We start from the raw sequence: 22,471 nt of genomic DNA, 5'->3' as shown, positions 1-22,471 counted from the left end.
GTTAGGATCTAAGCCAGCTACTGAAAGCAGGGACAAAGGGGACCTTGGACCACCTGAGCACAGCCTGGCTCATTTCCAGTGCTTTTTTGCCCCTCAAGCAACCACCCCCATCCATTTGATGGTCTCTCTGTGATTAACTCTTTTTACCAGTGTATCCACACTCTTTCTCAGGGTGTATCTGTCTGATCTGGACAGAGTTGAAGGCCACCCACTGCCACCTCTGCGGTGTGGATAGGATAAGAAGCATAGCACAGTTGAGCTGGGAGCACAGAGCACACAACACACCAGTGCAAGCAACTCCATCCCAACACAACTTTCTCCCAACTGCTTTCACAGCATCTGGCCCTTCAGCTTCAGTGTTTACAGATACAGGTCACTGCTCCTTACCTATGTCACCGAGCAACAACTCTCCTGATGGAGAGCCCCCCCCCCCCCGACACCTGGCAAAGGTGTGAAGCGTTGAGAGTGAGGAGGGTCTTGGTTTTTAAACCTGGGAGAGCCACACAGGATGTTAACAGTGGAAGACACCACTGCTGCTTTGTGGATGATCTCAAATCCCACCTACACATCGTTAATAGAATTTCACTTCATGGCCACCATCTCAAGTTCTCTGGGAGGCAGATGGTCTGTGTAGACACCAGGAGGGGGACAACCCAAAAATCAGCAAAAACCCTCCAACACTTACTTGAAAATCTGACAGCAGCCGTTTGACTGGTGACAGCTCCTAGGGAGCTGTGAGACACGCAGGAGTAATTACCCTCAGCATCAGCCCTCTCCGGGTATGCACTGTCCTTTGCCACAGCCTGGGATGAGATGAGGAGTGATCCATTTGGAAGCAGGTGCAGATGTTCCTGCTCCACTAACGGCAACCCATTCTTCTTCCATGTGATATTGATCACCTGCTCACCAGGGGCCAGGTTACAATCCAAAACCACATCTTGATTTGGCTCCAGTATCACCTTTGCAGGACCAGCACTACAGCTCAGCTCCAGTGAGTCACCTTCCAAGAGCCTCCCTGCAAAGAAAAGACAGCATTGCAGTGTGAGTTGCCTGTTGTGATTATTCCCATCCTATTTTACACAGAGAAGGAAGCATGGTTCTCCATGAGTGTGGTTGGAGATGACAGGTGAAATTCAGCCCTGTTAGGTGACCAGCACCTCCCATGACACCAGTGCACTACATTCTCCATCACACGTCCCTAGGGCTGAACTACTTTTCAGTAGTGCCCAGTGACAGGACAAGACGCAACAGGCACAACCTAAACCACGGAAGGTTCCATATGAACATAAGGGGGAAAAGTTATTTCCTTTTACAGCGTCAGAACACTGGAATAGGCTGCCCAGAGAAGTTGTGGAGTCTGCTTCTCTGAAGAGATCCCAAACCCACCTGGATGTGACCCTGGGAAACCTGCTTTAGCAGAGAGCGTGAATTAGATGATCTCCAGAGGTCCCTTCCAGCCCATATCATTTTGTGATCCTCTGAAAGAATGGCTAAAAACATGGCCTGATGTCTCTGAGTGCTTTATCCCTTTTAGGTGAATCCAGAATGAATCCCCACCAAAAAAGGAATATCCCAGCTGCAAGCAGAGAGTATCCCAAACATGCCCTTAGGCAACCTGCCTGCTGCAGCCAGAGGCCAGAGCAGCAACCAGCAGCAAGCAAAGCTGAACAGGTCTTGGTCTGGCTGATTTCCAAACCTATGCACTCACAGGAGAGCTCCACCTCTGAAACAAGGCTGAGCATTTCCTAAAAGAATATTGCCATTAATAAAATGCATTTGCTGTTAGAGTTCTCCAGAGACACTAAGTCAATGTTAGCTGGCAGCGCTGCTTCCACACACCAGCAATTTCAATCTCTGCTGTGCTCAAACCATCACCATCCACTCTTTTTATGGCTCCGCTCCAAATTATTTTGTCACTGCTCCAATCAGAAATGTTTCCTGCCTCTATAACAAGTTTATCAACACTGGATATGAACCACATGGCTCCCTGCCCATCTCCTATCGCAGAAGGCTACAGATTAATTTTATAGGAATTCAAACACCCTATTAAACCTGCTACTACCTACTGCTGATAAAAGGGCTGCCTCCTAAAAGTGCGTGTGTTAAGCATGCAATTAGGGGCAATGACACGCAAAATTACACGTGCAGGGAGATGGAATTATCTTGAGGTGTGTGCCAGAGAAACTCCAGGTGCCCCTGAAAGGAATAGCCTAACCCTGCCCACGCATGGGGTTGATTCAGTGCTCACTCAAGACCACGGGACTGGGAACTTGTCAAGTTTGCTGGCACTGCTGGTTGCAGAACAACCACAGACAACCTGATGTTGGCCAGCAATGATGAGGAGACTACACAAGAACCCAGTCATCTGCTGCCTGTTCATAGCCATTCTCATAGGACAGAACAGACCCTGCCCCAAGCATTGTCATCTTCACTAGGATGTAGAGGGGACAATCTCCCAGTGCCCAAAGCCAAACCCAGCAGGAGACAGAGATGCCCACTTCATACCATGCTACACAGCCAGCGTAAGAACCAAGCACTACACTCCACAACAAAGGGGCAGCTACTGCCAACACAGAGCTGCCTGCATGTCCCTGGATTTAGGGTTTTCCCACGTGGATGTCTCCACTGTGCTGCTAACTCGCCCTCTGCAGAGAGAAGGCACAGTGAGAAGCAGCAGAACCCTCTGTGCTCCCAGCATGAACACACCAGTGTAATGCGTGGATCTGTCAATCAGCACAGTTCAAGCAGGCTCCTTGCTGCCCGTCCCTCTCAGGCCAGGAAGCGAGCTGAGGAATGCCACGACACAGGGACTGGCATCAAATGCCCTCCTGTAAGGACAACTCTGTCTATTCATGTCTCCTCAGGAGACAAAACTCACTGGCTCCACAAGAAGCTAGAAGCAGGGGAACATGAAGCTGAAAGGCTGCCCCATATGTTTGTAATGACACTGACACTGGAAGCCTTCAATCCAAGAGAGCCAGCACAAAAAGCTATGTGAAACAGGGAGGACTTAAGCACCAGGCAAGTTACCGTCATGCAGAAGGTGACATAGCCAAACACAGGAAAGGGTTAACAGTCAGAGGAAAACTCTTCTGAGATACCAACAGGAGGTACACACTGAGAATCCGCATCCACAGAGGAGCAGCAACCCAGACACTTCTATGAAGGGATGTGCCTGTAGCTCCTGGCAGCAAGTCACACAGGGCTCAGCCAGCCCAGTGGACGGCCCAGCTCCAGGGAGGCAGGGCTGCTACAGCAAAGGCTGAGGCATCTGGTGCAGAGCTCACTTCAAAAGATGTTGAAACTTTGGTGGCTGAAGCCTCAATTTCTGCCTTTCCTTAAATGTGTCATCTTTAGAAGCACAAGTAGAGACTGAGGAGTCAGGTCACAAGCCAGTCCCCCTAGCCCACAGCTCCAGCTCTTTTCCCTGGACTCTGCATTTTTTTCCTAGACTCCTTTATATGTCACTGTTAGCAGTGACATATTGATGCATCTTGCACATCTGTGCATCAGCAGCACCACGAGCAACAATGCTGCCTGTGCTAAACTCACCACGGGCAACAATGCTGCCTGTGCTAAACTCTTACCATAGAATCACAGAATGGTTTGAGTTAAAAATGATCTTAAAGATTCCCACGGGCAGGGACACCTTCCACTAGACCAGATTGCTCACAGGGACCCATCCAGCCTGGCCTCAAACACCTCCAGAGAGGGGACATCCACAACCTCCCCAGTGTAACCTCTTCCAGTGTCTCACCACCCTTACTGTCAAGAATTTCTTCCTAATATCCAGTCTAAGTCTCCCCTCCTTCAACATCAACCCCTACCCTTTCATGCTGCAGGGCTGAGTGGGCATGGCCATGTGGCATCAGTTCACTATGCATCCTGGGCATCCCACATGTCCTCTCCTTTGCTTCCACACACACAGGCGTTCCTCCTGCCTCCATGATCTCCATCAGTCCTATTCTATGCCAGGTGCTCCTGTTCATCACTTGGGGAAGCAGCCCATATCTCTGTCCTATTTTCTATTTTCTCCAGACAGCAATTAAAATGGCATTTTGCTGAAAATACTCCTCCTCCTCCAAAGGTGAAGCACGAGGGGACAGCTGGCTGGCTCAGACAGCCAGGAATAGAGCAGAGCTCTGCAGTGCAGCTTCCCACGCCAGCACAGGTCACTGAGAAGCAATTATCAGCCTCTCAAACTTCAATCCCTTAAAAATCAACTCAGCCTGCTTGCAGTGGAATAAGAACAGACAGCTCCATACTTTGGACCCCAGCAGAAGCATTTGCTTTTTGAAAACGAGTTTCTATACCCCTAAATCTCATCCAGGCCTTTTCCCCAAACTCAAAACCCACCTGGATCCAAGCTTCTGGTTGGTATGTTAGAGGAAAAAGGGCCAGGTACAAAACTTGGCACCAGACTGCAGAGCTCACCCACACCAAACCCAGCAGCCTGGTTCAGGTCTCTCTCTGCTATACCAGGAGAAGAGAAAACAACCATTGGAGACAAATGTATCTGAAGCCTAGACCTCACAGGTGGCCACAGCCTAGGAGCACAGTCGCCAAGGCACATAGCTCCAGGAGCAAAGGATCCTCAACCAGCAACCAGATTGGTCTGTCATCAATATCTGGTGCACTTGGTGAGCTGGTCATGACCATACCATCTCAGTGGCTATCATCAGGAGAAGGCTGCCTTCTTTCACACCCTCACACCAGTACATGCAACATATTTAAAGAGCAGTAGGCACTCTCGTGCTGGAAATCTGCCCCAACCACATAACCCACCCAGTACCAGCACAATCTCCGTGTAACCAACCTCCAAACTATCAGCGTGCTTTTATATGCAAGTGCCTACTGCATCACCAAGCAATGCAGGCTCCACATGAGAGTGAGGGAGCTAATGACCACATTGAAACCACTGTTCTTTAATCTGGGAGCACCAAAAATGTTTATAGACCAAGAAGCTATGTGAAAACCCAGATGCACTCACAACCTTCAGGGCTCAAACTGAGCACTTGACAGAAGACCATGACAAGGTGAAACATGCGACAATCTGTGGCTCTCTTCCATCTGAACAAATGAAGCCTTCAGCCAACATCAGACTGTTCTAACCTGTCCTGAATCAGGCAGTCCTCTCTTCCTGCCCTTCAGGCCCCCAAATACTGCAGGTTTTGGGCAGAGGCCATGTTCATGTGCCTAGAACTCAGATATGGCACTGCAAAAAGCCCTCCTATAACTCTTGTCCTGAGATGTACAAAGAATTGTATAAACTCTCCTTGATCAAGGAAAAAAATACCTTCTAGGCTCTGGAAACATAGGAGGAGGTCTGGTTCAAAACACTGCACTAAATTAGCAAGCCTGACAATGAGATAAAAGCCCCTTCAAGGGAAAGGATCAGAAGAGAGTAAAATTACTCCAAGTGAGATCAAAGACAAATGAAACCAGGAATGTTAAGTGCTTACAGAAGCTGCTATTTCCAACCTCCATTCTTCACCATACAGTGACAGAAGTGGACACGATGCTATTTGAACACACAGTCACAAGCTCGGGCAGCCTTCTGCTCACCCTCCCCTCATCCCTGTCATGGATGTAGTGAGGACTACCCAGAACAGCTACTTGCTTCACACAGCAAATGCAGCTATTCCTACAGACATCAATAACAACATAGAAGTAGGCTTCTGAGTCAGAAGCCAGAAGATCTTTACATGTGTCACTTCAAGGCTGGTGTTTCACCTACAGATTTGTGCTTTGGAGCCAAACTGGGTTTTGCCTTTGGCTTCTCCTAGATGTAGTTTCAAGTATCAAACTCAGACAACCAGAAACTTTCAGCTCATGGATCTCTAAATTGAGACCAGGAATCCTGTACAGTGGGCAATATCACACATACATTGAAAATAGGGGTTTACATCACAGCACACAAAAACACCTAGAAATGACCCAGCATAGAATTATCACTGAATTATTGAGTCTGGAACAGACCTCTGAGATCATCAAGAGCAGAACACAACTGAGAACATCTCAAAACACTTCTCTGCAAGGAAAGTGACCAAAAGCAGAGTGGTGAGCTGCAGGGAGATAGGAATAGCACAGTCTGTGCCCATCCAGTCCCAGGTAACCAGCAGAGCTCCTACTAAACCACACTAAGCCCAGCCAGCTGCTCAGCTATTCTAAGGCAAACAGTAGCAGCTCTGAGATGATAAATGTATATGCAATTACAGACATACAGGTAGATATAGACCACATCCCTGTGAATTCACAGGCACAGGCTCCTGGAGCAATGCAGATGTACTCAAATGTAAAGCAGGCCCTGAAATGGACAGTTGTTAGTGCAGCCAGTTAAAAGCATTTTGTTCCCACAAAAATCACATTTTCTGACCGTGGCTCTGCAGGGGCTTTTTACTCTCCCCTGTGTTGCTAACCTCTAGGCTATATTACACACAAAAACAGCCCAGGAAAAAAATGTTCTTTTTCTCCCATTTATTTCCTCACCTCCATCAGCCATCCATCTACTTCCATTGTCCAGGCCCAGTGAAGTAAATTAAAAAGTCTCCTGTTGAGTGGCATAAAAACCAGGGCGTTTTGGATGAACAAAGGTTGTAAAATCTTCAAGGCACAAAGCTGTCCTCTGCCCTCCATGGCAGCACAGCCCCTGCCAGCAGCAGGCCTGAATCCAGATCCAAAGCAAGGATCTGAAAATCTGTGTTAAACTGTCTAATGAAAGCCCACTCCTCTCCCCAAAACCTAACAGAGGCAGGAACAGTGGAACTTACCACTGAGCAAAGGGGAACAAGAAAGAATTCTCTTAGGTTTGTCATTTCAAAACTATAAATAACCAGGTGAAGTCTGAGGTGGGAACACAGCGAGGTCTGACACAGTCCTGACACTGCAATTACTTGGTCAGAGGCGAACCCCTTAGAGCAGTGATTTCACATCCAAGACATGCAATTCTCCCAGAGATCTGGTGGGACCTTGCACTCCATGGCTAAGACCAGCATGACACCCCAGTTGTCTCCTTCTACATGGGGTTATTTCCTTTCCCTGGCATTTAACTACTTAAATCAAGGAGAAAAGATAAGGGAAATGCTTCTTCTGGTGAAATTTTGACTAGGGACAGTAAACATGACCTTGAGCAGGGTCGCACATAGCAAAAACAAAGGTTACTGTTCAACAGGAGATAATTGGCTTTGTTTGAAGGAGGACAAGTTGTGGTTTAGTAATTACTTTTACAAGCAAAATGTAGGGGCACCAACCCAAAGGGATGTCTTTCTGTGCACTGGTGCATCCACACTGCCTTTGTTTTTAGTACAACACTCAGCACAGCAGAAACCAGCTGGTCCCACAATCCCTGAGTGAGGTCCGTGGCAAAGCTTGCTGCCAGCTCCAAAATGGCACACCACCACGAGGCCACACAGCACTGTCATGCTGGTTCAGGCAGCCAGCATGTGCCCCAGCTCCAAATGCAGCACCTGCCATAAACTCAGCAGATAAACCCATCCCAGTAACACAGCACAGCTCAGGCTCTCCTCTTATTCGTGTGAGGACAGCCCAAATGGCTCTTCATCATGGTCACAACACTGTCAGCAACCAAGCCAGCACCCGAAGGGGCTGTCCCAAAGGCAGATGGAAAGGTACTATCTGTTTGGGGTGATGCATGAAACCGACAAAGCGATTCGGCTGAGCGAAGTCAAAAAGATTTAGGCACACAAGACACCCAAGGCACAATCATTCCTACAAAGCCCAGACTGGCAATTACAAGGCTTAGACTTTCACTTCAAGGCAGGGGAGGCCCATCTTTGGCATAGCTGAATGAGGCCCCATGATCAATTCAAGGACAGGACCCAACCCAAAGCAGCTAAACCACTGACAGCTTCCAGTGCCTTCATGCAAAAACCCCTCAAACACTTCCAGCCCAAAACAAATAAAGTTGCTCTGAGGCAGACAGGACCCATTACAGCACAGGCCTTGGGAGATTAATACTTCACAGAGAGCAAAGTACAAGGGTTTCTAATCTGACACACTTCCAGAGCTGACATCACTTCTAGCTCTTGGCAGCCAGACATTTTCCTGGGGAGCTGATGTTGTGCTGCAGGTCCCACAGCCTGGAGCCTGGCCAGCATGTTTCCTACTCCACACACATCTGGCACTTTGGAACTGGCTTGTGCACCTTGCAGAGCTCCAGCCAAAGAAAATCTTCCCAGGAGCAAGGAAAGCGGCACAGGCAAGGCAAGCAGAGGGCTGGGTCGTCGTGTGTGTTCTGTGGGATATCAGGAGGAAAGAGGAAAGGGCTCCTCTCTCTGCTCCACATCCCACAAGAGGTGGCAGGAATTCAAACTGCAGCTGAGCCTCTGCACTGTCGCCTGGCTTAATTTATGTATTTATTTTGGATGCTGAGCTCGTGGAACTCAACAGCACAATTAATCTCATTTAATCGGGAGCGAACAGTGCTGAAGAAAAGTGGAGTTACCACTTCCAAAGGGTTTTCCTACCTCTCAGCAAGCCAACTACTGTGCCATTGTTCTGCTCAGTGTAACCTTTTGCCAATGCTCTTCAGATGCTCTTGGAGCTGTAGAAAATCTTTACATTTTCATTGTCTAATCCAAAGAGTGACTACACTTCAGTGTGTCCCCATTAAAGCACAACAAAGCCCTCTTTCTTCTTGGAAACTTCATGCACTGACAATTAAAAGTCAATAGCTTGGTCTCAGCCTGTTTTTAGGGCAACTGCACTTGGCAAGTGGTGACCCAGAAAGAAATCTGGATGGAGGTCTCTGACGAAGTTTGCATTCTGGGTGCTCAGCAACAGCAGTGCTGAAAGCAGAACTGGAGGAGCTCTGGGGTTGGAGCAAAGACAGGAAGCTTAAAGAGGAGTTGGACACCTAAATCCCTTTCTGCATCAGGTCTCCAGGTTCCCTATTGCACAATAAAGCAGAAAACATTCTTCTGCTCAGCTGTAACGAGGCCTGTGAGATGTAAGGATCAAGATCTCTATGTTCCTTTCCCAGTTACCAGATGTTACTGGAACTTTCCACCTTGTAATGGTAACACAAACAAGCTAAAGAAGGAAAACTACACCTTCACCCTCCATTTAACCTTTCTGGAGCAGAAGGCTCCTAAAACTATCTCCAGGGCTGCTGGAACAATCATTTTATTAACACTTGGTATCACACACAGCAGAGTGGTTCCAGAACTGAACAGAGCTCAGCAGTGGGAAGCAAGCTTCAGCCTAATTCTGCATACAAGCAAGCTCAATGGTTTATTTAATAATGCAGCATCTCCCACTGCTGCAGGAATATTTATCCAGCTGGTAGCATGGACTCTCAGATCATAACCTGTCACTGAGCAGATCCCAGCCTTTCATGAGCAGCTGGGTGCCAGACTGGCACTGTGTGCAACAAGAAACTGTGCTCAGATACTGTCACAGTGTGCCCACATCAAGCGCTAGGGTACAAGGTCATGCCAGGAGCTCCCCTCACACGCTGCACAGATCCAGTGAAGGGCCATGGTCACTCCCCAGGCTGAGCCTGGGATCATGGTAGTGTTCTTCATGCCCTGGTACACATCAGGGCTTAGAATGAGCACTGGCAGGGCAAGCTCAGTGGTGTCTACACACAGTCAAATGGAAACATCCTGGAGCTGGCTGCTGAGCAGAGGCTTGTCCATCCCACAGACTAGGTCAGTCTCAACAGCTACTGACAGCTCTAGAGCTGCATTTTACACAGAAACACTTTGTAATGTGTTCTCAGGGTGACATGCATGGCTTTAAAGCTTTAGGAGGGTCATGGGCCAAACATCTTTCTAGGCAAAGTGTTACATGTTGGAGCACTATCAACTGCCTCTGTCCAACCAGGTGAGCTGTGCATCCCTGGAAAGATCAAAAGGGAGCCCAGTCACTGCAACCAGACCAGTGGAGGGAGTACACACAGACATTTTCTTCCTACGGCTCAGCTTCACTTAATTATAAAGATCTTTGCATCTACCAGATCATTACAAGGCTTTGTGGCTTGGGCACATCGATCCAACCCATTCACTTCAGGGTGGTCCATTATTTTATTTTCTCATGTATACAAAGCCCTTCCACGGAAAAGTTAAATTAATTATAACTTATTGATCTGTTGCAGCATGTTCCAAATGCAGCTCTCCCTGAAGAATGATGCTGGGCAAGAGCTTCTTGTCTTTGTGAAAACAGAAGAGCAAAACGGATGGTTTGAGAGAAACATTACCTACAACACAAGCCGTGCCACACGAGCATTTATAGGCCTCCAAAGCTGTCATTACAGTAAATAGGTTAATGACTGGACTCAGATAAAAGCAAAGGCTGCCAAAGCCCTGAGTAAATTAATCTTTGTGTATAAATATAATACACCAGGCACCAAGGAAATAAAACAGCTGAAAAGGTCCTCATCTAAGAAACTTTAAAGACACTTTTGATGCTCATAATGCCGGACAACTGCAGCTGCTCCTTTGAGCCACCCAAGACCACTGGAGCTACCAATGGCTCATGTAACCATGGAGACTCTGACCCAGTAAAATGTCCACTAATTTCTAGGAAGGACTAAATGATCTCATGCTTCTACAGAAGCATGAAGTTTTCTCAAAGCTTTTATCTGTATTCCAGATGATGCCTAGCAGACAAGGACAAACACAAAAGCAGGTCTCAAGACTGAGTTCAGTTTCATTGAGATGGGTGTTATTCTCAGGTATCCCCTGCAAAAAGATGAAACAAATCAATAGCAGTATTAACTAATTCATTGAGTTGAGTTATCAATGACAACCATAACAGTAAAGCCCTAGACTCCTTCACAGAATCACAGAATTGTTTGGGTTAGAAGAGACCTCCAAGATCATCAAGTCTAACCATCAACCCAACATCACCATGGCCATCACAAAGGTTAAGCCTTCATATTTTCTCCTAACTCCAGAAAGGTTTCTGAAACAGGAGCTGCAGTCTAGAATAGGCCAAAATCCAGACTGATTAAACCTGGTCCTGTTCAGATCTTCTCCGTATGGTGTCTTGAGCTGGAAGCAGAACAGTGAGAGCTGTCCCTATGTGCAGGAATACGAGCACTAGCATCCCTTGCAGTGAAGGATGCTTATTGAAAGTATCAACGTGATGAACATATCATGGCTCACAGTCTCTTTGTAATTCCCCACACTGCCCAGCCCAAGGAAGGCTGAGCTGTTTCTGTCCCTTTCCTACCTGCCCCACCCCAAGCAGGAGGCACACAACTTCAGGCTTCACTCTGTAAACCTCCCTGAGGAAGCCTCCAGCTCCTAGCTGCTATCTCCTTTCTTCAAAAGCCAACGAGGACAGTTGAGACAATCTCTGCAGAAGTTATGGGATGCATGGGGAGCTCAGGACAGAGCCCTGGGCTTGTATTCACCAACTTGCAGTGGAGAGGCACATTAAAATGACAAGCTTGAACAAGCGCACTGGAACAATAACACATTAGAGTCCTGTAATTGGGCCCTGAAACATACTTAGTGAAAAATACAGACCAGCTGCAATGTTGGAAAAGCTCCTAATGTAATCCAAGGTAATTATTGGTAACAGACCATCAAACAAGTGCATTAATACACTCTGATCAGAGAGAGAATCAGATGGACAGTCTGGCACAGCAGCTTGTACCTGCAATTTATGTAAATTATTTGAAAGAGCAAAGCCCCAAAGCCCTAGAAACACTAACTCTAATGAAAGTTATTAAATGCTGGTTTTGTTAGCTGCTAGTGTTAACATTAGAAGGCCCATTTGCTGTGGTGACTGTAATTTTGCTGCTGAATAAGCTTGATATTTGCCATTTTAAAAGGACCACATCGTGCTCAAATGACTGGTGTAGATTTGCATGATTTCAGGGACAACATTTAAACACATAACCACTTCCTGCATTTCTCACTGCTGCTGGAAAGGAAGCACAAGAATCTTGCTTTCGGGAGCTGCAGAAGTTCCTGGGTTTATTTCACGCATTGGATACAAATGTTTGATCAGCAAACATCACAGGGGAGCCTGAAACAACGTCTCCTGTTACAACCTTACCTGTTCTGGCACTGGAAATATTTAAGTTGAGCATATTATTAGGATACACTTTCATCATCCTTTCATGCCTGAGAAAGGCAGAAGTATGCAACATGATACAAGCTTTGCTATCATGTCTCTTGAGAACAGTCATTCAACCAGAAACTATTACCAAATAAAACGCACAAAGATCCTTCACCTGTGGGTTACAGTTAAAACTCTGAAATCTATTTTGTAGCTCTTTCCCCCTCCCTCAGTGGGTTTGTAGAGACTAAGACACAAACACGTTAAAATGAAGAATGTTCAGCTCCAACAGTGAATATTTCTCATCACTGTGCAGAGAAAATGAAATTTAAAAAAAAAAAAAAAAAAAAAAAAAAAAAAAAAAAAAAAAAGCATCTCAGTTTCCAACCTCTGGGAAAAGTCAGAGCACAGAGGAATGAAACAGTGTCCCCACTGCAGCTCTGAAGCCAGCAGCCAAACTTCACAGCAGATAAATCCCATTCTCTCTGCCAGACAATTCCTCAGCCTTCGCAACTCAGATGCAAAAAGCAGTGCAAAGTTCTGGAGCATACTGACAGAGCATGTCCTGCCTCTCCCTCATTTTAAAGGCCTCCAGAAAATTGGGCTACACACTTTGTAATCCCACCTGTAGTTTTATTTTGGTTTGGTTTCATTCATGTCACACTGCAGGGCTACTTAAGGGGAGATGGAGGACCACTCTAGCTGAGTGGACAAATATTAATCCTGTGATAAGCAGCCTAAGGTCATAACATGGGGCTGGGAACTACCTTTGACAAGACAGACATGCTTCCAGCTCTAACAGAGGATGTAGAGACTCAGCCACCTCCAAGGCATGAGTTCAAACTCAGTGAGAGCCAGAGTCAGCCCCAGTGGATCTCATGCCCTCATGTGTTGTCCATTTTGCTTGCCAGCAGGTCAGCCACACCATGTGCCACTAAGGACTGCAGAAAACTCAGCAGCAAAGGACATTATTTAGTGATGGACTTGAGAGCATTGCATCGATGGTTGGACTCACTGATCTTAAAGGCCTTTTCAACAAAAAGGATGTTCTGCTGCTGTGAAAGAGCAAGAGCCTATTACAGGGAAACGAGAGCTGAAGTTGTTGGACTCAGACTTTGCTTGAGTACACAAGGCTTGGGTCCCAAGCCTCAGCCTGGCCCAGCAGCCCTAAGTCACCCACCAGGGCACTATGCAAAGGAGGAAGGCGATGACAACAGCTGCTCTAATGCAACGGTTGTCTCTGCGCACACTCACCAGCACTGCTCCGTTTGCAGATGAAAAGGCTGAGCAGGACTCAAGGCAGCAGGAGAAACAATTCTCCATCCACACATTCTCCCCTTCACAGCCTCCACTTGCCTGTCACTAAAAGGAACTTGCAACACACACCACTGAGCAATATACTGTAATCAACACAAACAGACCTGAGAGCTTGGAAAAGGGTGTGGAAGTACAGCTCAGCAGTCACACATATAAGCACAGGACACCACAGATGACAATAGTCCCAACTCTCCCAAGTGTTCCCACTATTTACACCAAGATCAGAAAATTAAAATGATCTTTTATGCTTAATGGTTTGACCAAGACCTGTGAAGCCCTTCTCTCGGCCCCATTTACAATACAAAACACCAATGACAGAGCAGCAGATGGTCAGAAACACTCCCCTAGAATATTTAGGCGATTCAACTTGAATCTGTGCCCAAATCATTTAACTTTAATGGATTCTTTCATTAACAACCAAAGAAAGGGAATATGGTTGCCAGGACATTAAAATCACTTTTTCAATTATACTGTTATAAAATCGAACAAATTAGCTGTAATTCTTAGCTGAAGCCTAAATGGAAGCACGACTTTATGAAAGAAATGAAAATTGATTTGGATTAGTGGGCATCAAGGGCTTTTTAAAAATTAACAAGATTCTTATGACTTCATAGCATGGATGGATTAGCTGGAGGCTTCGCTGCCCTGCGCTTGCTACCTGCCAAAGCACGGCAGCTGGCTTCACAGCATTTGTTACAGCAGGTTTTAATTAGACTAAAGGGAGAGGATGCAAGGATTGAAGCTGGAAACAAAGTTCTAGAGAAGGTGGGTGGTGTCTGAATCCACCTTTTGGACCTGGCCCAGCAGGGTCTTGGCAAAAACCCTGGAAATCAGAACCTCCGAGCTAAAGCAGAATAAGGATTGCAGACTGCATTGCTTTCCTTGTGGTGGGCTTGCTTGAAGATCAAGGCCAAACTGCACTGTATGTTTCTTGTGAACATAAAAATCCAGGCCAAGATGGTTGCTGCAGAGGGCACACAACTTTAATGCAGGGTGCTAAACAAAAAAACCAACCAAACAAACCCCAACCAACCAAACACCACAAACAAGCAACAAAAAAATCCAAACCAAACACACCACAAAATACCCAAAACACCACAACACACCCCCCCCCCCCCCAAAAAAAAAAAACCTAATGCAGGTAAGAACAACAATTAAAGCAGCAGAGAGAACAATACATAAAGGCAACAGGAGCTCAAACATTGGACACCAGATGCAAGGAAATCACAGAATGTTAGGGGCTGGAAGGGACCTGGAAAGATCATTGGGTCCAACCCCCCTGCCAGAGCTATACAGGATCACACAGAAACACCCTCCAGAGATGGAGACTCCACAACCCCCCTGGGCAACCTGTCCCAGTGTTCTGTCACCCTCATAATGAAAACACTTCTCTTCATGTTTACATGGAACTTCCTATGTCTCAAACTGCACCCATTGCCTCTTGTCGTGTTACTGGGCATCACCAAGAGGTACAACATATAGCAACAGGATCCCACTAGGAAGGAAAAAAATGCCTTTTATATCATATAATGTGAACTTAATGGAAGAAATGTTCACTGAATGCACTGACTCTATAGACCAGGAACCTCAAGACATATTTAGTGAGCCATCACCCTGCCAGGGAAGGTAGTGGTTTGGAACTGTTGCCCAAGATAAATAAATAAGAAAGACTGAAAACTAAGGTGTAAACTTTTACACCTGCACTGGATAAAGCCTTTTTAAAATATATTTCTTTCCAAACAAAAGGCACCCCTGGGAACAATCCTGTTTTGACCCCAGTGAGATGAACGGGACGTTCTAGCGCACCGCTCCACCCTGAACATCTCCAGGACGATGCACTGCCGAGAGCACCTGCCAGCCGGCAGAGCTGGCCTTGCTGCAAGGTAAATGCAGCAGAACATTTCAAAACCATTTTCACAAAATCTTGCAACATAAAGCACTTTAAATGACTTCCCTTTCCCAGACAGAACTTCAGATTTAGTTACTTCTACTCTTTATTGCGATGAAGCGGTTGGCAACTTGCATCAGTAAAAGCTGGCCTGAAAAGTTCATCTTTGTGTGGACAGTCCTGAGTATTCTTCTTTGCTGTAATCATGCCAGTTTGTCACTTTGGGTCTGGCTTCCAGTATGTCACAGAGTGTTCTTTTACAATAAACCAAGAAGAACTGTGCCCTTTGAGCCAAGCCTTAGATTGTAACTGCTGTGGGTCTCCATGCAATTGCAAGCATATAGTTAAGAAACCAGGAGAACACATTTTAATCCAAAACCTTCTAAACTCCAGAGGTCTTAGAGGTCTTTTAATGATCAAAAAAATCAGGTCACCCACAAAAAGAAAACCCAGTTTTTCTGTTGTAACTAGTGGCAGGATTTGGCCTAGTAGGGTAACAACTATATAGGCAAACAGGACACAGACAACTAAGAGCTTTATCTCATCTAAGGCAGTGATCTGGAAAGCCTGGAGTTATAGAGCTTCAAGGAAGGACAGCCCCAGATAAGACTATCGCTGACCATGATCTTTCTGCAAGGCAAAGCAGAACAGGTTTCCAAATTGACACTTCAGGCTGAAGGTGACTTAAGCAATGTCCTCTTACTTTTGCATCACTGCAATAGCATCAGAGCACGTACACATCAAATCACTGCACTTCTGCTGAAGAGCAGCAAATGCCAGGGTAAGGAACTGCAATTTCCAGCTAAAAGCACAGGAACTTACTGACCCAAAGTGCTTCACCCAACCAACCAGCACAGATAAACACATTTAGCTGTACCTGTGAAATATGGCCTCCATATTCACACTATTCCCAGGCACAAAGCTGCTCATGCCAGCACTTTCCTGTCCATCACTGTGATTTAAGACTATCTGCAGGGCTTCTTGAATATCCATTTTGACTAGTGTCTAAGGGAAGAAGCTTTTTATTATCATAATCATTAGTAACAATTATACAACTATTATATATGTTAATATATGTCAACAGAATAAGAATATTAATCTATTCTCTACAGGGTACTCCACAGAATTAATGAGATCTAGTAATAAGCCTAACCTTTCTGACATCTTGATGATACTTCTTCCTAAGCAAACTACTAAACCAAGTGTGCATCTGCTCAGGCACCAAACTGCCTTGTAACTCACTCAGTACTTGCAGGTCAAAAGGACGTGAATGCTGAAGAACAGGTTTGCATCTTGCTCAAGGCAGTGATGGAAAGAGAAAAGCATTTGCTCTTCTGCCTGGTACCCTCTTCCACAGGGGCAAGCAGCTCCAAGCAGCCACGTGTCAGAGCACCCCAGCTGTCTGCTGCAGCGAATGCCAATCCATCCCCAAAAGCTCTTTGCCACTACCTCATTACTTGGCTCAAACCACAGGGCTGTCTCTATCTCCAGTCCCAACTCTGCTCACAGATCTCCAAGCCTGGCAGTGCTGCAGGAAAGCAACTCGAATGAGGCTACTCTTCTCAACATAGTTTTGTTGGTGGTTTCACCTACAATGCAGGGCTTCCCATCCTCTGACAACTTCCCATCACCCTCAGGAGCCAAGGGAAGAGAAATAGCAGTTATTCAGTGCCCTGGGAAAGAAATCACAGGGCAGTCCTAAAGACAGTGAAATATGCCCCAGGATCTTCAGAGCCAGCCACAGTGAGTACACCACAAGGGCAGATACAAGTTTTGTGTTATTTTGCGTCCTGCTGCCTCTAGAAGCTGGGATTTGCAAAGAACAGGTAACTTGCATCATTCCAACCTGATTCTATGGATTTTGGCAGCACCCCTAAAACCTCTAATTCTGGTGTAGCAGTCAGCAGCAACATTCCCACAGACTGAGTGGAGGACTTAACCCTAGAGAAGTTCAAAACAAAAGCAGCATCTGTGACTCACCCATGGGACCCACGGTGCACAACAGTGTAAAAATCACTTTCACATGGGCCCGACACTGCCTCACAGAAAAGGACTCGGTGCCTTTCTCCTTGCAGAGCCCCATCTTTGAGCATGCTTCTCACCCTCTTTTGTTCTTTGGGATATTTGCATGGAAACAAGAGCTCGCTTTCTCAGCTGCTCATCTCCTCCTGCTGTCTCTCCTTCCCCAACAGAAGACAGACTTTACAGAGAGCCTGTTTTCATGCAAATTGCCCTGGCTGTAGATGAACATGAACAGCTCCCAGAGGTGGTGTACCAGCTCCCATGACAAGGACATCCCATGCGCTAAAAAACACCTCAGCACTAAGCTGATGAAAGCTGCATTGTGCAAGGGGAAGTGTGCACTTTCAGAGCACCTTCTATGGAAAACAAGTATCTTATGTTGAGAAGATCCACCTCACAGATGCAACATCAACCACTAGCCAGGAAAAACCCTGCTAGGCTGTGATATCCTCAAATCAGTATTAAGACATGGCACTGGGGAAGAAGAACTAGCAATGTAAGATTCAGACTCCATCAAAACAACACAACAGCAGGTTCAGGTTCTGCTCTTGCCTCTGAATATTTCCTCTATTTTTTGCTCATTTAAAAGTAAGGAGAAAGTCTAACCAAAGAGGGTAAGCTAACAGTGACCTGCTCTGGGTATCTAACTTGGAGTGTGAGCCAGACAGCTCCGTCAAAGGGCAAAGAATACACTCTGGAAACAAAACCTCTTTGTTCCTCTAATTTTGTTCCAGTTAAGTCAGTTCAGCTGTTCCACATAACCAGTCAAAAACATTCAGCATTTCTCAAAGTATTTTAAGACTTCAAAGTTGTAGGTTTTATTTTGACAGTTTTAAAGTGCACAGCTTTTTTTTTTTTTCTCTACAGCTTTTTTTTTGCATTACAAAAAAGAGCTGTTTAATAAATTAAGCTTTATAACAATCACTGCTACTCTGCTTTTATCATGGCTTCAATTAAAATATTGTTTCTTGAAGACAGCTAACAGCTTCTGAAGAAAAAAAATTAGAAGAGGGTGTTTCACTGAGAATATTTTCAGTAGATTTAATTTGTTTAAAGTTGTGATTAAAACCATTCTCCAAGTAGGGCAGGCTCAAAATCAGGGGTGTTTTAAATTTGTTGCTGCTCTGGATTCAAAGCTTCCCAGCTGTAAATCAACATACTTACCTAAAAAAGTAGATTCTCCATTACTCAGTGATGAGGAAAAAGTAGGAAAAAGTGACCTCTCCAACACTCACCAGTGAGAAAATTGTAGGAAAAACCACTGTTCAGATCAGTGCCTGGGAAGCTCAGCAGAGACAGGAGGTGATCGGGAGCAAGCTGTTCCAGAACAAAACCTTTCCACATAACACAGGAAACAGATCTGACCTTTTCATCTACAAAATCCCAGCCAACCCACCACTGAACTCATTACCGAGGGAGATCTGCCCCTCAGAACTGTTTTGTTCACAGTCCCAGGGCCAAACCTGTTCTGACACCGACGGCCTGCTGTCAGGAAAGTGCTGGAACAGCTCAGGGACAAGACGTGTGCTGAAACCAAACCTGCCTGAACTCTTGCCGCGTAACATGAGCTGCACACACCGGCGCTGACATTGTCACCACACCGAGCGGGAGCCAGGCAGGCGAGCCAGGGACTGTGCCTTCAAAGGCAAACAAACGAGGGTTATAAAACTCATTAGCTGTTCACGCTCACTACCGCACTTCTCTGCAAAGCTGTAATCACAGCAGTCCTTCTGAAGCCAGTACGCCTCTGAGAGCTTCTCACAAGCAGCACTGGTATGGCCCGAGCTTGGCCAGCTTCACGGTGCCAGCAGCACAGGCCCTAATCCCAGCGTTTTGAGGCCAAAGCTCCACTCGCACAGCTCGCAGTGCAGCCCACAACCAGCTGTGTCAGCACGACCCAGGGCGCAGGAGCAGGCATCCATGGGGAGGCAGCTTTGGAGCCTGCAGTGCTGCCAAACGCTTCCCATCAGAGCCCTGCCCATTTGCATTTCTGCCTTGGGCCCCATCTGTAGCTTCCCAACCATGTAAAAGCTGTCCTCAGGGAGAAGAAAGGCCACTGTCCATTTGTTCAACACATCTCAAGCGCATCCAGTTTCAAATGAAGTAGGTGGTAAAATTCCTAATGCTAATCTTTTTCATGCAGTTCTGAATCTCTTGTCATCTGGGGGCAGGAAAGATCAGAAATGGAAATAGCTGGTGCAGTGGCTCTGATTGGTCAGTGCAAGATACCAGGGCAGCTCTCAACTCATATCTCCCTGGTTCCAACCTTCCAAGGCAGCACCATGTCCTCACCATCAGAAGCACACACACACACACACGGCTCTTTTCTCAACTCCCACTTCAGACAAAGTGCTCTTACAAAGTAGCTCTGCAAACGCAGTATCGGTTAAATTACTTAGCAGTAACACATAAGGAATAAAGTATCTTTATACATGGTTACACTCTGTTCCAGAAGTCTTAATGGCCCGTATTTTTAGCCCAGAACAACCTGAAAGCCAGCACAGACACACAGCAGCACTGAAGCTATGTCACTGCAAAGCTATTCCATTATAAGCCACAGCTCTCTTTGCTGAGAGAACCCAACTAAGCTAGTACGAAGTTTTCATGTGTAAGGCAGCCAAAAATAAGCCAAATATATCACAAAGATGAGAAGCTGGGGAAAGAAACCAAGAACTACACCAGATAGGTCTCTTTCAACACCAATGTCTCAGCAGAGGTCACTGCCGTGACTTGGAGCTGGGGCATTGTGCACATAGATGATGGAGATGCCACTCAAGCTCCAGGATGCATCCTCAGACACAGGCTTAACTCCAAGACCAGAGGAAGCAGGAACTCAAGCTGAGACCACCTGCACTCTTGTGCTTCTCACTACCTACAGCAACAAATTGCCCAGCACAGCCAAGCAGGTAACAACTGGCAGAGCTGCACAAGGGATCACAGACTCTCCTCAAACGGCTGCTATTTTCAAAGCTTCATTCCCAGCCAGGTCAGCACAACACCAGCACTCGGTGACAGACACAAGGAAGAAGGAGGTAAGATCAACCATCTGGCATCTCAACTTGCTTAAGTTCCATGTGAGCAACTGTGGAAAAAAGTGGGCAGATATGGCACAAGCCTAGATCTCAGTAGCAGTGCCAGGCACTCCGAGGTCATTTCTGGTCCTGTCCAGCCATTTGAAGAACTCAGCCTCCAGTGCAGCTCAGTCCCAAAGGCCCTGACTTGAACACTGCACTTGTGGAAGTCCTGCAGGCTTGTGAGCTCAGACAGGGCTGAAGAGACGTATTGATACCCATGATTCTGGGGTGGAACTGAGCTACCTTTTTATTTCCTCTAAAGATCAAACAAGTTACAGTGACGCTCCAAGCAAATGCTGAGGAAGCTGAGATCCTGTCTAAACAGAGGTAACATGAGACTTCAGTGGCTCTCAGACTGCAGGCTGCTTTTCTGGAACTCTTTGCGTGGTCTTGCAAAAAAAAGCTGGAGTAAGAGCACAACCATATAGTCTTTATCTCCCTCTTTAGCAGGAAAAGAAGTTGCTCAAAAATCTAAAACTGGCTGCTTCTCTGAATCATCTCCAAAGCTATCTCAGGAAAGTCATGTTATCTCCCACTCGCCCCAGCCACTCCTGTTTGGCACAGAATAATAAAGCCATTAGTACTGAGCAATCACACTACTACACCGTTGTTTTACATGGCTGTAATTTAACAGTTCCTCACTGTTTGCTTTAGGAAATCTCTTCTTGAAAGGTCTATAAAATTATGAACTCTTGCTCCAGTGTGAAAACACAGGCATGAGCAGGGATTTCTGTGCTCTCATAAATCACATTTCCCAACTAGTAAACACCAGCCTATAAGAAACATCTTTTGTTTATTGAAAGTAAATGGCATGTGGACATTTCAAACAAAAAGAAGGTGGGAGGCTGAGGGGAACACACAGATTATGTTCTTCTGGCTTGATTTTGCCTTGTATCTAAACAAACAGTTACTAACAGCTTTGTTTTCCAAACCAACTTTCTCCCAGCTGCTCTCTGGAACCAGAGAAAGGGAAAGCAACACTCGAGCAAGGATTACTGCACACTTGTTTTACTCAGCAATCCCTATGGATGTGCAAGCCATGGAGAACATTATCAAGGGTAAGCAATAGCCTTGTTGAAACTGGTCAGCTTCACCTATGAATCACTACTGTGAGGGTTCACTCAGACCTGAGTCATGCAAACAGGAACTAGCATTTTGTAAAGGTTCTGTGCTAGGTCAGCTTGCCACAGGACTCGATCAATGGCCTTCCACCCAGTCAAAATTGCACATAAACTTGGAAGATGACTCCAAATGCATACAAAAACAGCTGGAATAGAAGGCCAGGAGAAAAAACAGCTCTTACAGGCCTGTCAGTGACCTGTCACCTGTATCATCTGAAAAACAAACTATTGTTCTTGATGCTTTTTTGTGTCTTGCCTGTTTGGATCATACCTTTTCCCATAAAGAAACATGAGGACAGAGACACTGACCCAAAGAAGACCCAGGGAAGTGTGCCAGGATGGAATACAATCTACTGTTTCTTAATTTTTCATCATCTACAAGATCAAAGATTTTAATCATCTAAGATTTTTCTCAGCTGATAATCAAGGCATCAAATATTCCTGCACTCCTTTTGCTTGCCTTCGTGCTACATCGAGTTTGGTGTTAGACCACATCTCCCTCAGAAGCTCCCTGCTGCAAGAGGTGTGGGAACACTTTGCTGAAGCTTCAGGATGAGAACAGCTAAATTGAATAATATTTTGACCCATTTTGCTCAAATAGCAGAAAATTCCTTGTATCTGAGCTTAAATACAGATATGTCTCTATCAGAGTCTTGGAAAAGATATGCAAATACGTGGCCCTGTCACAGCCCTTGTGCCCACACCACTGAAACTTGCTACGTTTGACTTACCAACCTTTGCAATTATACATCACAGCATGTCAAACAGCCTCTCTATGAAGAGAGATAACAGGATCCATCAACCACGGCAGCAGCACCTGTGTTCACTTCAGATCTCTGTGAAGCATCTAGCATTTTCTACCTAAGTCAGAGGAAAAGCCTTAGGGCAAGGCACAGCTCAGTCCACAGTGCCACCTCACCCTGGCCCATCTTGACACAGAAGACACATTCATATGCAAAGTGAGGACAGGATGGAGTTGCCTATCTCAGCGACTCCAGGATCTTGCCTCAAATTCA

At 46.0% G+C, this 22,471-nt stretch overlaps 1 protein-coding gene across 2 annotated transcripts in view; it reads right to left on the bottom strand.

The window, feature by feature from the left end:
• IGDCC4 (immunoglobulin superfamily DCC subclass member 4) overlaps positions 1-22,471 on the bottom strand; it is a 102,578-nt gene that overhangs the window by 66,554 nt on the left and 13,553 nt on the right. For both annotated transcript variants that reach the window (XM_064157954.1, XM_064157953.1), the window contains exon 2: positions 686-1,015. In XM_064157954.1, coding sequence (XP_064014024.1) covers positions 686-1,015 — 330 coding nt within the window. The remainder of the gene's footprint in view (positions 1-685; positions 1,016-22,471) is intronic.

This window comes from Pogoniulus pusillus, chromosome 17 (assembly GCF_015220805.1).
Source record: "Pogoniulus pusillus isolate bPogPus1 chromosome 17, bPogPus1.pri, whole genome shotgun sequence".
NCBI classification, from domain to species: domain Eukaryota; kingdom Metazoa; phylum Chordata; class Aves; order Piciformes; family Lybiidae; genus Pogoniulus; species Pogoniulus pusillus.
Note: the sequence above shows the minus strand (reverse complement) of the source record. Positions and strands in the feature narration are given on the sequence as shown.